The sequence below is a fragment of the Papaver somniferum genome, chromosome 6 (assembly GCF_003573695.1).
Source record: "Papaver somniferum cultivar HN1 chromosome 6, ASM357369v1, whole genome shotgun sequence".
NCBI classification, from domain to species: Eukaryota; Viridiplantae; Streptophyta; class Magnoliopsida; order Ranunculales; family Papaveraceae; genus Papaver; species Papaver somniferum.
Window position 1 is genome coordinate 102,580,483 of NC_039363.1, and position 17,475 is coordinate 102,597,957.

Below are 17,475 nucleotides of genomic sequence, written 5' to 3' on the forward strand. Positions count from 1 at the left end.
TGCAACATATTCTGGGAAATCATAATTGGCTTCAGAAAATCAGTATTTAAGACCCGACACAAACAGTAGGCAACACAATAGGTCCTCCGTCATGTTTCCAACAATGTTTTTACTAGAATAGCCATCATCACAACTGTTCCACTCAAGAGCCCGGAATAATTATTACCAAAGACTAGTTACGGCTTATTCGAATCGAATAGAATGAACATTTCGGAAAGATAACTTTTTCTACGAGATTCATCAGTAATTTTTGATTAAAATTATTTACCAAGTCAGTAGTTTCATATGAATAGTTGGCATTATTACCCAATAATTTTACCAGGTTGGCTTTTATGCTTTGTTGATAGTCCAAATAATACTACGGTATTATTGCCTAACTTTTGTGGGTGCGGCATGAACAGTGGTGTGGACTGAGGACTTGATCAGCAAAAACAGTGGCTCAATTGTTTAGAGCCCATTGTTGGGGTAGCGGGGGTTGACTCCTCATCTCGTTGACTTTAAAAAGGATACAATCCAAGTTTACATCCACAAAGGAACGGGCAAAGGTGTTCATACCTACAAAACTAGTTTGACCCGGAAATGTCTATTGTGTATGAGTATGATGCAAGTGAAAAGTGATGCTTGTTTCACGTTTTGAATTGTACATTATGATCGGAACGAATCCCGATAACACACGTCTCGCGTAATTATGTGACCAAGTATATTTTTCTGGGTCTGAACAAATTTTAACGTGCTGCGCTGTGCAGAATCTTACCGGTGCAAGTTTACTTTGTGTGAGGGTGCAAGTTTACTTTGTGTCATCATGAATTCAAATTTCAAATACTTGTGGTTATGGGACTTCATTTGATCTTGACAACAATAATGGGAATTAAGATAGATAAATAAATACTTGAACGTGAGTTATAGAGTTTGCCAGAGAATGAGTAAGAATCGTCCACGATGAATCTTAAGTAGTTGGTTGGATCATTTAATATTCATGATTCTTGTGTACCAATAAACCCCATTATTACCTGAAATCATATATGCTATATTTGACCATCGGTCCACCATGAACTAACGTTGCACAAGAAACGAGGCAGAATCCTGGTGCCGTATCAAAACAGCAACATCCTGTCAAGTCTGCTTTCCCGGGACAAATGTTAACCGCATTTGCAAAGTACATAATAAATGCTGGTCGGCGCCAAATGCCCAAATCACCATTTCCCCTATGCCCTGAATTTGAATTTCAAAACCACTCGATCCTCATAGGCGATTTTGCAAAGAAAACAGGAAACATCCAAAACCGTTTTTAAAAATCGAAAAGTTAATTCTTTTGTGAAACAAAATAGTTCTGTTTCTAACTTCAATTTCTGGAAAAGTAAAAATCAGAAACAAATTTTGTATCCAAACGTGTTATTAGTGTTTGGATAAAATGAAGGCGACTTCGCGAACTAGAGTCTTGCCCCTCATACCAATCAAAACCAGAGCAAGAGACGGCAAGTCCTGGCTTATGAAATCAATTTTGCGTAAGGATGACGTGGGTGTTAAAATGAAATACTAAGGTACAAATTGTACAATTAGAGTTTATCTTTAGCATCAAGGATAGAACAAGAGAATTAAAAACATGATTGGTGAGACTTGAGAGTGATTAGTTTTCCTTTCAAACTGTGGAGTCATTTCCATGCTCCAAGCCACAAGAAAGTTGCCTGCCCACCATCACTATAAACAAGCTTTGACATTTCAAAATAACAGAATAAATGGACTTGGGATAATGAAAGATACAAAAAGCAAATTTAATTATAACTAGAGATATTTTTTTGCAGAAATACGAATCGGTGTTTCTTAATGGCACTGATGTGGGCACTTTCATTAAAGAACTCGTTGGCTTGGTTTTGATTTTGACTTCGCGTTGTCGCCATATCATCATCAGTTAAGATTAAGGGATAAAGAACCTAATGTTACTAACAAATAAATACAGAAAAATCAAGCTTACCAATTTAAGGTTAACACAATTGATTATACAGTAAAACCAAAAGTAATCCAAATCACCATGTAGATAATTCTACAAGTTTGGTTCAAGGACTCTACAGTTTAATAACATAATTCATTGAACTGACAATGCAAGCAGTTTTTCGAGTACATTAACAGGGGATCTTTGATATTTGACTATTTGAGGATCACCTAGGCATTGTTACAAACCTAAGATACTTTCAACTAACTAAATTATCCTCGCGTTTTTAGGGGCCACTCGAAAGAATTTAGGGGCCATCAATTTATACCCATCCAAAAACTCTAGTTAAGGGGTACCCTATATGATATTGAAGTTACATAAATGCCCTTCTGTTAAAACCGTATAAAAACCAAATCAAAAAAAATTCTACTCATTTCAACTCTTCTTCTTCCAGTTTCATATCTTTTGATTGTGGAAGAAAAAAAACTTTCCTCGTTCAACCGAAACATCGCCGCGAATCGTAAAATCAAAACATCGTCGATTCGTTTATAAAACAATGGATAAGGGAAATGAAACCCACAGACCTAGAACCAAAAATGTTGCTCGGGGTATCGATCCAAAGATTGGGATTTTAGCAAGAAATAAAGAAATTCTTGCTGCAAATGAAGAAGAACGCGAAGAACAAGTACCCGGCAATGTAGTCGGTGGTGGCGATTCCGATAGTCAAACACTTCGTCAACTTCAAATGGCCCCAATTAGGTAAGAATCTATCATTTTTGGTGTTTATTTCGCTTTAATTCGTCGAATCGAGAAAAAAAATTTCTAGGGTTTTCGGTTATTTATCCAGATTCGGACGATATTCATGCTCATTTACTTCCGAATGTAGTCGTGTTCTTCGTTTCTCAAGAACATCGACAGTTTTCGGGAGAAAGATTTGATGATTATCTGCCGAATATTGGTGGTCATATCTTCCTGGATACAAACTGCTAATAATCGGTAGTTTAATGAATTTTCTAGCTACCGAATATATTTAAGTAGACACAGAGTATTCGGAAGAACACTCATTACCGAATGTATATATTGAAAAAATCTCAAAATTTCTGATATAGGAAAAATCTCATTTTGGGGCCAGTATTTATTCGGAAGACAATATAATATTTTATACCTCCGATTGTGTAGGATAAAATTTTAGAGTTTCTGAACTCCAGTTGATGAATATTAGGTTGTAAACATGTTTAGTTATATTCCGATTGTTTTTCATTCGGAAAAAATATGTGTCTTCTTACTTCCGAATTTGTACATTCGGGTTATAGATGTGCACTTTGTCTTCCGATTGTGTAGGATGAAAAATTTACAGCTTCTGAACTCCAATTGATGCATATTCGGTTGTAAACATGTTTAGTTATATTTCGATTGTTTTGTATTCGGGAACAGTATGTTTCTTTTTACTTCCGAATGTGTTCATTCGGGTTATATTTCCATACTTTGTCTTCCGATTGTATAGTTTGTAAATATTGTTCATTTCTTTGTTGTTTAGACAAAGTCGAGAAAGGAGGAAGAAAGTGACAGCTAGTGCTAGGAGGGAAAGGAGCGCCAAAGATAATTCAAGTGCTCAACAAAGCTTACAAGAACAAAGCAGTCAACAAGGAGTACAACCAAGTGCTGAACAAAGTGTAGAACAACAAGGCAGTGAACAGGGGGTGCAACCAAGTGTTGAACAAGCCGCTCAACAAAGTGCAGAACCAACTGCTCCACAAGTTACACCCCACCATGAAATTGAACCAATTGATCCAGTGCCAAGAGTAGAAGAAGAAGGACAACCAAGTGGTACCCAAAAAGCCAAAAAAGGAAAAGATGGTGTAAAGAAGGATATTGCTAAGAAAGTATCACATCTTGTCCCTCAGCACTTGAAGAAGAAGGGTATTCTAGCAGGCACAATCCTTGGGCTACCGGCGGATGGAGGAAAATTGCTATTTGGATACAAAGACTCATGGGCCAGAGAAATATACGAAACCGAGGTAATAAAATTACTATTTTTTATTAATGTATTGTCTATGTGTTATATCGTAATATTTGTATTAAGTATTTTTTTATGTACTTTAATAGGATCATCAAGATGCGGTCCGTCTACTCAAACCTACCGCCGCACCAACAAAAATGCTTGCGTGGCCTTTATCCGGTGAATGTGAAAGGTTCAAGTCAATTGTTGCCAACTCGGGGTTAGCTAATGCCGCCGAGAATTCATTGTTGGAACATGATCGTGTGGCCATATCGGTGTTCGTGGAGAGAATGTATCCTGAGACCGATACTTTCCATATGCCGTTTGGGGAGATGACGATTACTCTGGATGATGTTGTGCAGATTCTTAACCTTCCCGACCAAGGCACAGCTGTGAAGTTTAACTGCACAAAGCAGTTAAGTTGGGCACAACTTTATGCTCTAACTAAAAAGTGCTTAGGTTGGGATGAAGAGACAACAACAGCAGAGTTTAGGAGGCATGCAAGTTACAGAACAAGACAGATCAACATTACAGCTTTGATGAATATGTTTCGAGGCACCTTGGAGAAGGAAAAGAATGGAACGTTAACTGATGAGCAAGTGAACCACGCTGCCACCGCATATCTCCTTTGTGTATTGGGATGTGTCATATTCCCCAATACTTCTGGCAACCGGATCGACACCAACCTTATACAACTTTTGAATCCTCTCCATGAAGTCGGTGACTATTCTTGGGGCACGGCATGCCTAGCATTCTTGATGGAAGAGTTGAGAAAGGCTTCGAGGCTAGGAACCTGCCAAGTTTCCGGGAATGTGGCTCTATTGCAGGTTTTTTCTTTAACTCTATAACTCACTCTATAGTTATTCAGTAGAGAATACATATGATGCATATCCATAACTCCAAATGACGCATATTTGGTAGGAAATTATCCATCTCTTTTCCCGAATGTTGGTTATTCGGTGGTTAGGTACTTAATTTGTTTTCCGATTATATACAATCGGAAATATTCTTTTGATATTAGAACCGAATATACAGGCCAGAAAAGCTATAGGTTACTGAACTCCAAATGACGCATATTCGGTAGGAAATTATCCATCTCTATTTCCGAATGTTTGGTATTCGGTGGTTAGGTACTTACTTTGTTTTCCGATTATATACAATCGGAAATATTCTTTTGATATTAGAACCGAATATACAGGCCAGAAAAACTATAGGTTACTGAACTCCAAATGACGCATATTCGTTAGGAAATGATCCACCTCTATTTCCGAATGTTTGGTATTTGGTGGATAGGTATTCAGTTTTAGTTCCGATTATATATAATCGAAAATAAAGTTTGGAAATTACTACCGAATATACAGGCCAGAAAAACTATAGGTTATTGAACTCCAAATGACGCATATTCGGTAGGAAATGATCCATCTCTATTTCCGAATGTTTGGTATTCAGTGGATAGGTATTCAGTTTTATTTCCGATTATATATAATCGGAAATAAAGTTTGGAAATTACTACCGAATATACACAATCTATTTACTAAAACTTGGTTTCTTATGTATATAGGCATGGATCTATGACCACTTCCCTATCCTGAAGTTGGCCGGAGAGAACCCGGGGTGGTGCAAAGGTACTCCTAGAGGAACAAAGTATATATTTGAAGACAACCGTTCTAGGACAAAAGAGCAGCAGTTGATTCGCATGAGGGAGATTTTGGACCAATTGAAGGCCTCGGACGTATGCTTTGATCCATACAAGGAAGATCGATCCAGTGGGCATATAAATGTTCGGTCGGACTTGTCCCTTTATTTTGGACCGTTGTGGCACCCCACAGGATATGTGATGTATAACCCCTCTAGTGTGATGCGACAACACGGGTATATACAACAGCAACCTGTGGAGAAAATGGGGGATTACTACAAATTGGAGTTGGAGTTGTGCTCTTCTAGTTAGGGCTGCACAAGACCCGCCCACGATACCCAAACCCACCCGTACCCGCTAAGTCCGTGGGTTTTTAATCCATACCCGTCCGTTGTGGGTGCGGGGTTGGTTATGGAAAAAAAACTCGTTGTCTGTGGGTGCGAGGTTGGTTTAAGCTAATACCCGCCCATACCCGCCCAAAGAACCCGCAGATTATATACCATTAGATAAAACTAATCCTAGTCGTCCATTATGAAACCCTAATATTAGTAGATAGGATAACTGATAACCCTCATTCACTTTCTACACTCTTCTCTCTGTTCGGCCTCTCCTCTTCTTCCTCCTCAGTTCTTCTTCTTCACCTACGAACGACAATTACCAGAAATCTTCACCAGAAATCGACAACAACAACTTCGAATCTTCACCAGAAATCGACAACAATCGAAAAATCAACAGATTCAACACTTAATCTTCATCTGTGAACTTCCTAGATATGAATATTTTGGGGGTTTTGGTTTTTTTTTTCTCACTTAATCAAGGAGAATAGAAGTTACTCTAAATACTTGAATATAAAAGCGGGTTTAAACCCGTTTAAACCCATACCCGCCCAACCCGTAGCGGGCGGGTAACAAAACCCGCCCGCTGTTTGTGGGTGCGGGGTTGGTTATGAAAAAAAAAACCCTCAGTATGTGGGTGCGAGGTTGGTTTTAGCTTATACTCGCCCATACCCGCCCATGTGCATCCCTACTTCTAGTGGTGATAATCTCACGATTGTTCACACAGGCCCACCTACTGTTCTTGATAACTGGGATAAGAGGAATGACTTCATTATCGACACTGGTAGACGAACCACCCGAGGTGATGAAAATTCTCCAGACTATATGAGTTGGTATAACAAGGTATCACATCCTTTGGTTATCCGTGAAATCAAATCCAACACTACTGCGGCGGGTTCAAGTTATAATTGTATCATCAAAGACAAACCAGCTGGTTATGATAGACTGGTGCGTGTTCTTATATTTTTGTTCATTTTATATTATTCTTATAAATCTTAGGTAATTACTGTTTGATGTTATGTCATTACGTATAAAAAACAGGTGAATAGGTTCAAGCGTGTTTCCAAAATGTTAACTGCATGCCTGAAGAGCGGAGATCCCATGCCAGCTGAGAAGATCAAAGAGGCTAGAGATCTAGTTGATAATATGGATAACGAAGATTATGCCGCCCAGTTTGGGGAGAAATTCACGAAGAGGCATCAGCCCAAGGTGGCAGTATCAAAGACGGGTAAAAGAACTCGAACTTCATCGAGCGCTGAAGCTGCTCCAACTGAAGCTGCTCCAACTGAAGGTGCTCAAACCCGTGGTCGTGCAGGACTGGGAGGTAGTCACGGTCGTAAAGTAAAGAAGAGCAGATAAATGACAATGATTTTTGTTGTACATTCGGAAATTTTTTTGGGTAACTAAGTTAGACAAGTTCAAATGACAATGATTTGTGTGGTATATTCGGAAGTTTTGGTAACTAATTTAACTTCCGATTATTTCAAAGACAAAATTTGAAAAGTATAAGTTTTTCCAAATTCTGATTTTTGGGCCATCGTACATTCGGAACTTTACAAAAAACCTATCCTCCGAATATCACAAGTTCAAAACAAACCACGCCATGGCTCCAGGTGGTTCCAAGGTCCAATATTGAAGGTTAGACAGCCCATATTCGGAAGTTTTGGTAACTAATTTAACTTCCGATTATTTCAAAGACAAAATTTGAAAAGTATAAGTTTTTCCAAATTCTGATTTTTGGGCCATCGTACATTCGGAACTTTACAAAAAACCTATCCTCCGAATATTACAAGTTCAAAACAAACCACGCCATGGCTCCAGGTGGTTCCAAGGGCCAATATTGAAGGTTAGACAGCCCATATTCGGAAGTTTTGGTAACTAATTTAACTTCCGATTATTTCAAAGACAAAATTTGAAAAGTATAAGTTTTTCCAAATTCTGATTTTTGGGCCATCGTACATTCGGAACTTTATAAAAAAATTATCCTCCGAATATTACAAGTTCAAAACAAACCACGCCATGGCTCCAGGTGGTTCCAAGGGCTAATATTGAATGTTAGACAGCCCATATTCGGAAGTTTTGGTAACTAATTTAACTTCCGATTATTTCAAAGACAAAATTTGAAAAGTATAAGTTTTTCCAAATTCTGATTTTTGGGCCATCGTACATTCGAAACTTTACAAAAAAATTATCCTCCGAATATTACAAGTTCAAAACAAACCACGTCATGGCTCCATGTGGTTCCAAGGGCCAATATTGAAGGTTAGACAGCCCAAAGACAAAATTTGAAAAGTATAAGTTTTTCCAAATTCTGATTTTTGGGCCATCGTACATTCGGAACTTTACAAAAAACCTATCCTCCGAATATTACAAGTTCAAAACAAACCACGCCATGGCTCCAGGTGGTTCTAAGGGCCAATATTGAAGGTTAGACAGCCCATATTCGGAAGTTTTGGTAACTAATTTAACTTCCGATTATTTCAAAGACAAAATTTGAAAAGTATAAGTTTTTCCAAATTCTGATTTTTGGGCCATCGTACATTCGGAACTTTACAAAAAAATTATCCTCCGAATATTACAAGTTCAAAACAAACCACGCCATGGCTCCGGGTGGTTCCAAGGGCCAATATTGAAGGTTAGACAGCCCATATTCGGAAGTTTTGGTAACTAATTTAACTTCCGATTATTTCAAAGACAAAATTTGAAAAGTATAAGTTTTTCCAAATTCTGATTTTTGGGTCATCGTACATTCGGAACTTTACAAAAAAATTATCCTCCGAATATTACAAGTACAAAAAAAACTGTTTCCTGGAACCAAACAACACCATAATCGGAAAGAAAGTTGACTCATAATATAACCGAATATTACAATCGGTAGGTTGTTTAACAAAATAATCTACCAATTTCGTATAATCAGCTAGTTTTTATATTAATAATACTCCGATTACATCCATTACATAAAGTTCAAACGGCCTTAACCTTACAATTTCGTCAAAAGCACCTAAATCCATACTCCTAATTGACCATAAAAGTATTAAAACAGATCATAACTTCCAGTGACCATAGAAATTGTCCCTATTGATTTTGTAGCATCCTTCATGTTCAAATCGTTTCCCGTAGAGGTCCACATACCGGCGATCCGCAAGATTTCTCTGAAATTACGAATGAGTAACAAGTTAGTACTAATTTTTGTTAATGTGAGTTGGAGTTACAGAGATACTTACTCGTTTTTCATACGTCCACCAAGGAAAAGCGTTCCTAACAAACCGTTCCTCATCTTCAAGTTTGTCAATCTCCTTATTGAGCGCATTCTTTCTCATCTTAATGTCATTGGATGATCTTCGAATTCGATTACCATCTAAGGCCTCAAATACCATTAAGATACGGTTCCATATCTGCTCTTCGGATTCCGATTTGTGGAGCTTGTGAACACGATCATGAGCAGTCACCACAACCCACGCTCTATAAATAGCATAATCTTCTTCTTCGGCAAAAGCAATATCCATGTTTTTTGTTATGAAAATTAAAAATGAAGAGAGGAAAGAGTTTGGTGCAATTGGGGTGATAGATATGAGTTTCTTCATATAGGTTTAGGGTCCAACGGCTCTTTTTGTTTTTCCCAAAAACTCCAACGGCTAATTTGACGAAAGTTGAATGTGGAGAAACCAATAATCGATAGGTATTGTATTTAGCATATCTACCGATTATGGTAGCTTTCAAAATTTGAATTTGGGGGAACTTATAATCGGTAGGTTTTGTAATATATTTAACTCCCGATTAACGCTGCATCCAAAACACGAACCAAGTGGTTATGGCTGGCTGTGTACACTCCCGATTAATGAACACAAATCATTCTAATACTGCACCGACTACAATCGGAAGTCTGGGAAATATTTTGGCTTCCGATTGCAATCGGAGGATAACAATGTTATCATATCCTCCGAATATATAAGGGTAATTTCGCCATTACGAATTACGCGAGATAAGGGCTGGCTACATTTTCCCTTTGGGTGACTTTTTTTCTTTTATTGTTGGCCCCTAAATCCTTTCGAGTGGCCCCTGAAAACGCGAGGAAAAAACAAAGAAGAAAAGTCATATTTCATTTCAAATCAAAATTTTAAGATTATCCATTCCAAGGTCAGGACATTGGCATTATTTAGCGAAGCCCAAGTGACATCAGTATGTTTCAATTGACTGATTCTTCTAATAAGACGTAAGAAAGATGATTCCAAGGTTGAGTTGACCTTTCTAACATATTACATGCCCAAGTGTTCATCTTTTGGCTATCTCTTCTATATAATACATGATCATCAAAGTTTGAAACATAAGTCTAGAAACTTTTGACAGAGTTAGCCGTGTCGAATACATGGCATACATGTAGTATAACAAGGAATACTTATGTACCTGAGTACCTAGCATGGTTCCATTACACCTAATGTAGATCCAAAGCACTAAAGAAAACTGATAAGGAATGGCATACCTTCTCCAAAAAATGAAAAGGATGCAGCAAAGGGGAAATGTTAGCAGGATGGATTTTCTAGAATTACACAGCAGAGTTCTTCTAAGAGCTAGCAGTCTCAATGAGCGTCACTTCTGGACATTGTATTCATATGTTGTCTCGGTCGTGCCACTTCAGCATCTATGGTGCAAGAAAACATAAAATATATATTGCAATTTTAATAGTTTTAAACAAGGGAAATTTGAAATTAAACTAAACAATATGAAGAAAATAAAATGAAAACGAGAATCATCCTAAATATTCCTATTGTACATTGTTTCCACAAAGCTGTTAAGCAAAGGGTTGACTACTTAAGCTTAACCTAACTTCTAGCTATTAAAAATGTCTTCAATAGGTAACTAGTAGGGGGGGAAATATTAATTAGACAATATAAAATAAGAACATTACATTACCAAACATAATATCAGTTCAATGATTCAATCAAGTACCTAAGAAAATCATAACAACCATAAGATTATGACTCTCAACAACCAATTAAAGTTATTTTTCCAATTTAGACCCATGAAAGAATAGACTCTTACTCCGTAATTATCATAACCTAGACTAAAACGGAAATTCATATGTTGCAAAACGGTCTCCTACAGTTAATCTGACCATTTTATAAAACATTGGTCTCTATAAAACATGAACAAAAGTAACTTAATCTGACCAAGTATACATGAATAAATCAATGTGACGCGGGGTTGAATTTTATGAATCGTGTAGTGAACCAACTTCCACAAAATTGAAGAATCATGGCAGACTTGTTCATTATCTTCTCCAATTAGAGAAACAAAAAGAGAGAAACTCTGCTATTATAAAATGTAAATGTCTGAACAGCATCAAAATATGTGAATATGGTAGCGCACTCTACAGAACTTATGCTTGAGTCTATATATGTTAAAAGAAAATGGTGTTGCACTTGTTGGACTTCTTCTGCTTTCCTGAATGTTAGTCGCAGCACCTGGGCTTGTTTATTCCACCCATGTGGGCTTCTTGCAGATTGAGGTTATTTGATTAACTTCAACTTTAACGTTATATGGAAAGCTTCTACATATGCATCATGACTCGATATCTACTGGAACTTCTTTTTCTACTTCCCCGTACTTTTAATCTTTTTCTTGTTCTTAAAACATGACACTACCAATATCAGTCCGCGATCATATCGCTCATTCTGCTACCGGGCAAATATGAGTAACAGTTTAAATTCACCAAGCCAGTTTCCTACTCCTAAGCCTCTGCTATACTAAAGTGATACTGAGAGAAAAAGATGGACGAGCTAGTTTTTGAAGTATCAACTTTTACATGACATGACTAATAAAGACCACATCGACGAGCACTTACCTAATACTGTCCAACCTTGTCGAAGAAGTGAGTCATGCACATACTAAGACAGAAGAGAGCAAATTGCATGGTAATTTTACCATTACTAGTGTGGCTGCAAAAAACAGCTGTTTTCTCCTTGCTTGGTCCCTAGAAGGCCACCTTGAAAGCTACACCCCACTGGCTCTATCTAATTTGTTCTAATTCTTAAATTAGTGTTCTAAATCCTAATGGCATGAAGAGTGTGGTTACACATGCAAAAGAAAATATGATCCTATGAGTGACATGAGCAATGAGTATATAAAGAATAAGCACTAATCAGCATAAGTGAAGATGAATTTGTCTGCCAACCTGATAACAGGAGTTTAAACACCACCTACCCAAGGTGCAATCACACCTTCATCCCATGGCAATCATAAGAGCTAAGAGTCCAAGACAATCGTCGTGGGCACTGCAAAATTGCCACAACAGATTAGACAGCTCTAGAACCTTAAGCATCTCTAAAACCACAAAGGAATCGAGTAATTATAACAACCAAGGAGAACAATTGTACACTTCAAACAAGTGAATTGCATAATTCTTGCAATAAATCTTCCAACAAAACTAAAAAATCATTACAGTGAGCTGAGAATTTGAAGAGGGACAGTGATTCATTTCACCCAATTTGTTAAACATGAGATAATCTATCATAATCATGAATGAGAATTTGAAGTGAAAATATAAAACCCTAAGATTTGAAACCAACATGGTAGCAAAATGTCATGTTCAAAGTAAAAGAAATACCTAAGAAAAAAGGTACGGCGCGCATAAAATAGGGTTCTTAGATCTTAGAAACGAGAGAAGGTATCAATCTTACCAGAGAAAGTTAACCAACTGATCAGACATCGAAATCTCCATCTCAGATTAATATGTTGAAGCATAATTTTGTTTCCATGGCGACAACAAGGTCGCGATTCGTCAACTCAGCAGAGAGACTGAGATGTGAATCGTATGCATGAATCATATTGCTTTCTGAGTTTGGGGGTATTGGCTTTTACTTTTATATTAGAGAGAGACGCGCTTTAAAATATTGTGACTTCTGAGCCAGAGATGACGGTACAAAACAAGAACTGCACTGACAAATGGAAATACTAGCTAGAGCTAGAGAAACACATCATAAGTTTTCAACTGAGAAGAAAGAGGCTAAGTTGAGAAGGCTTCCATGAATCCAGCATCACTTTCCATGGCCTGAAAAACCTCAATTGGAAGGACAATTTCAATGTCAATACTTCCTTCAACTGGTCCTGGACTCACACTAGTCATTCCACTAGATTTTCCGCTTGAACCGGCTTTTAACGCAACAGGGCGTCCCCAACCAAAATCATTTCCATACATATTGAACCTGTGGGAACTCCTCGCCACTAAATTTTTGTTACCCGATCCTGAAATTTCACCAGAACTTAGGATAAAAGGTTTCTTTATCCATGACCCGATAGCACTCTTAATTTTTTCATCACTGTGGGAGTTGACCACCTCCTTCAATAACGAAGCTAAGAAACCAAACCCCTTCTCGAGCACCTCATCGTCCTTTGCGATGACCATCCCGAAGGTTAATGAGTTGCCGAAGTAGGCTTCCGGCAATGGCGGATCAAACTTGGCTCTGTTACTCATCATTAACCCAAACATAGTCTCTTCATTTTCGTTGAAGTTAACGTTCAAGCTCTTTCTCGCGCGTGTTACCGCTATCCAAACATGAGCTAATACGGCTTGCAGCGAAGAAAGTAACATATTTTCTTTTGCTGACATTACCTCGGAATTGGCAGCCGCTTTCAGTTTGGCGATGTTTTTTTTAGTGAAATGAAAACATTTCTCCACGTAACGATGCAATGGTGGAATAATCGGATCCCTTGTGGGGGGTTTTGATGCCAAAAATTTATCGGCGAATGAGGACGGAAGCCGGAGAGGGCAATCTGTGTCATTCATAAACCAGCGCTCAAAAATTGGACGAACTGGAGTATAATTATTGGATGATCTACAGATTTCAGACCATGTGTTAATGAATTGCCAGAACGAAGTACCATCACAGACCGAATGGTTTGCACTGCACCCTATAAATATGCCGTCGAGTAGTTCCGTGACTTGAATCGAAAGCAATGGCTGCGATACACCCTCGTAATTCATTACCCCATTGAGGGGGAACAATGGATTGATGATGCTTTGAGGAATATAGGCTGGGGAGAGGATGTCGTCCACGGATATCTCCGCAGTGGCATGAATAAACTCTGCACCCTCGAAGTTGCAATTGATATACACGGAGATCGTGTCATCATCTTTATGTTTCTCAATACCAAGACGACCGGCTAAAGGAAAGAAATGATCAAGGGTATATGACAATGAGGTTTTGAGATGACTTATCATGTCGCTGACACCGTTATTGTTTGTTTCTTCTCCTTGCTTCCGCAGTGGTTGCTGTAAATTTGTGAAGAAAAGTCCCTTTTGCATGTATTGATAACCTAGAGGTTTTATATCCCATGAATTCAAGTCAATTCGCTTATGACTTGTGTAATTCGCTGGTCTGACCATGGTTGTGGAGACGCACTGAACCTCTTTGGCAGAACCCATTTTTGTGATCTCTACTTTGCACTAGCTAATTGTAAATGGCTGCATGCATACTAAAACCGCTCCAATGTTTGAATCTTATATAGCATCTGAATTCTGCATAAAGGCCTAAAGCTAAAATAGAAGTAGCTGTCCAGAACCCTGTATTGTCGCTTCTATAGTTTAGCAATTAATACTACAAAACACAATTGGAAAATTTAAATCACTTGCCACTAACCACCAGGTAAGTGAAAGCTTTGTCATATCAATATTTGAATTTTTTTGAGGAAGAGACATTAGACTTAAATGAGGCTGCTCCATTTGATTGAAGGAGGATCGAGCACGTATTTTGACCAGTTAGTGGCAGATAACACCAAGGCCACAAAAAATGTTTGTAACAAACGACTATCGGCCAACAACATGTTTGGTACGTACTTGCCAGTCGAAGTACCATTACTGGTAAGTAAAAATATTGGTGGAACAAAGTCGATGCCGAGGGGGAACTGTATGCGTGTTCAAAGAACAAAATTATAAAGATCTTTTATCTCGACATCAGAATTACTACTGATATCGAATTGAAATTCTTAATGTAGGAAATGACAAGCTTCAGGTCTCTTTCTCCTTAAGCTAAGCTAGTTCGAACAAAAAGTTCAAAATACAAGGAAATTAAACTTAAACAATATGCGCATACATAGAACTTGGAGAATTAGGCCGTGTTTGGTACGTATTTTTTTCTGTTTTTAAAAACAGAGAAAACACAAAGAAGGAGAAAACGTGTTTGACAGAGGTATTTTCAGAAAACGTTTTCCATTTGTTTTCTGTTTTTGAATACAGAAAAATGGAAACAACGAATAGTTGTTTTCTGTGTTTTTTTATTTTTTTTCCTTCTTCTTCTTTTCAGAACAAAGTAAGAGCTTGCGGAAAGAATGTATGTGTAAGAATTGTTTTTATCATTATCTCGGCGAGTCTTTACATTTGATTTAGTTTAGTTGATTTTTTTTTTGAATTTGAAAGTAGTTTTTAAATTTCCTACCAAATAACTTTTAAAAAATGAAAACAAAAAAAACATATAATTTTAAAACAGTAGAAAACTATTTTTAAAAATGGTTTTTAAAAATCGTACCAAACAGGCCATTAAATTGCTCAGGTGGTTCCTGAAATGTGAGAATATATACGGCAAATATTGTTGATATTTATGATCAAAATCCTAAATGAGGAGTCCACCAGAGAGATCTGTGAAAGGTCGTTAACATAATAAATGATGGAAAAATAAGGTAGTTCCTAAGAAACTCAACTATGGAAAATATATTCGACCAAGTGGATGGGTAAAATGGATTTTCCACTATGGTAAAAGGGAGGGGCCATTCATCGAAAAGCACGCGGACAAAGAGAAGCTGCTGGCGGTTTAAAAAAATCGGCGCGGACGAAGTCAAACCGCTGGTGATCTTAGTAAATCCGCCAACGGTTATTTTTTTACGGTAAAAAAATGAAAATATTTTTACTATTATAAACTACCACAAACTTCAAACGCTCCACTCACACCAAAATTCACTCATCTTGAATTTTTTCTATTAATCTCTTCTTGTTTGAGGAGAATTAGATGTGGAGATAGAAGATGTAGAGACAAGGAGAATGATCTATAATTAGAGAGATAAGGTTACATGGATATAATACATGTATATACATGGAGATGGGAAAACCAAAAGGCATCTGTTTTGGGCCGCACATATATGGGTTGTAAGACCTACAACACTCCCCCTTGTGCGGTTCAATAAAACTTCATATGCAGTGCTTCACATAAAGTGATTCGAATGTAGTTCTTCAAATGTCGTCCTATCTTTGATGACTTGTGCCGAAATCAATTGACTTACTAAAACTTTGACAAGGAAAAACCCAATGGCATAAAACCTTGGTACAACTCTTCACATGTAGTACTTCACATGTTGTCTCTTACTTTACATGTAGTTCATCACATGCAATACGATCTTCACAGATCGATGAGTCTAAGTTAATTGCCTCGTTAAAACTTCGCCAGGGAAACCCAGAGGGACAAAACTAGAACTAAAGAAAAAGAGTACAACATTAAGCAAACTTAGAAAATAGTTGGACTCGAACATGTTGCCTCATTAAAACCTTGACAAGGAAAACCCAGTGGGATAAAACCTTGACGAAGGGAAAAGAGTACAACGTGACAGATGCAAGTAAAGGTGACATGCTGCAGATGATCACTTTGTTCCGTTGAAGTTGACTAGTTGCTTCACAACTCCTAAGGAAGAAAATCTTTGTGGGAAATACAATATCCTTAGTTGAGAAATTACTTCCCGGTGTTTGTTGTTGTCTCATTAAAAACCTTACCGAGCAAAAAAACCCTGTGGGAAAAAGTAACCTCGGTGAAGGAAAAGAGTTCAATACACCATTAGATGCTCCCCCTGATGTCAGACAATTTTCATTAGTCTAGTGCATTCAAAAGGAGTTTATCACACTTTACTTTAGTGACTTGGATGTTTATAGAACCATGTTGTTGGTTCTGGAAGTTACGTTTCTTAACGGACTATCGTGTTTCATTTCTTTGATTCAGATATTTTCAATAATATCAACGCGATATGTCTTCAACGTTCAACATACTTGATACTTTTAGTATTGTCTCGCTAAAAACCTTATCGAGTAACAAAACCCTTTGGGAAAAACTATTCTCGATCAAAGGGAAAAAGAGTACAACACAGCTTCAATTTCGAAGTAAGTTATGTCGACATCATATCCTTGGATCCTCCCTATGATGTCGGCATCTCCCCCTGATTACTTTCAGGGTTGTTCCAGACTGTTCCTTTAGTCATGTACTTTTCGAAACTGAATATCGGTAATGACCTAGAAAATAGTCTACCAAATCTCCCCTGATTACTTTCGTTGGAGAAGAGATTATTGTTCCTTCATAATCAACAACTTATGGATTGCACTTTCATTAGCATTCCTTTTAATGTCTTTATAGGGATAAAACAAATTTATTTCAATGGTTATTTTTAAGTACATGATTACATTCACTATAACATTCCAATGACGTTGCGCTGGCGCGAAGCTATATCTAGCTAACAAGTTCCCCGAGGATGTAAAATTTAATCTAGTACATTGTTATACTAAGTACAACAATGCGTCTATTGTACTTAAATATGGGAATTTCAT

At 37.5% G+C, this 17,475-nt stretch overlaps 1 protein-coding gene across 4 annotated transcripts; it reads right to left on the minus strand.

Annotated features, from left to right (window-relative positions):
• Positions 1-9,904: 9,904 nt before the first annotated feature.
• On the minus strand, positions 9,905-14,854 carry LOC113288646 (protein ENHANCED PSEUDOMONAS SUSCEPTIBILTY 1-like). 4 transcript variants are annotated; one of them, XM_026537741.1, is made up of 4 exons: positions 12,578-14,854; positions 12,073-12,172; positions 10,381-10,539; positions 9,905-9,959 (listed from the first exon to the last, which is right to left on the minus strand). In XM_026537741.1, the coding sequence occupies exon 1, from the start codon at positions 14,320-14,322 to the stop codon at positions 12,904-12,906; it is 1,419 nt and encodes a 472-aa protein (XP_026393526.1). In that variant the 5' UTR covers positions 14,323-14,854; the 3' UTR covers positions 9,905-9,959; positions 10,381-10,539; positions 12,073-12,172; positions 12,578-12,903. The 4 variants fall into 4 exon arrangements, with proteins under 4 accessions (XP_026393526.1, XP_026393528.1, XP_026393527.1 ...); XM_026537743.1 differs by lacking the exon at positions 10,381-10,539 and having other exon boundaries at positions 9,913-9,959; XM_026537742.1 differs by lacking the exon at positions 9,905-9,959 and having other exon boundaries at positions 10,085-10,539; positions 12,102-12,172.
• Between the last annotated feature and the right edge of the window lie 2,621 nt (positions 14,855-17,475).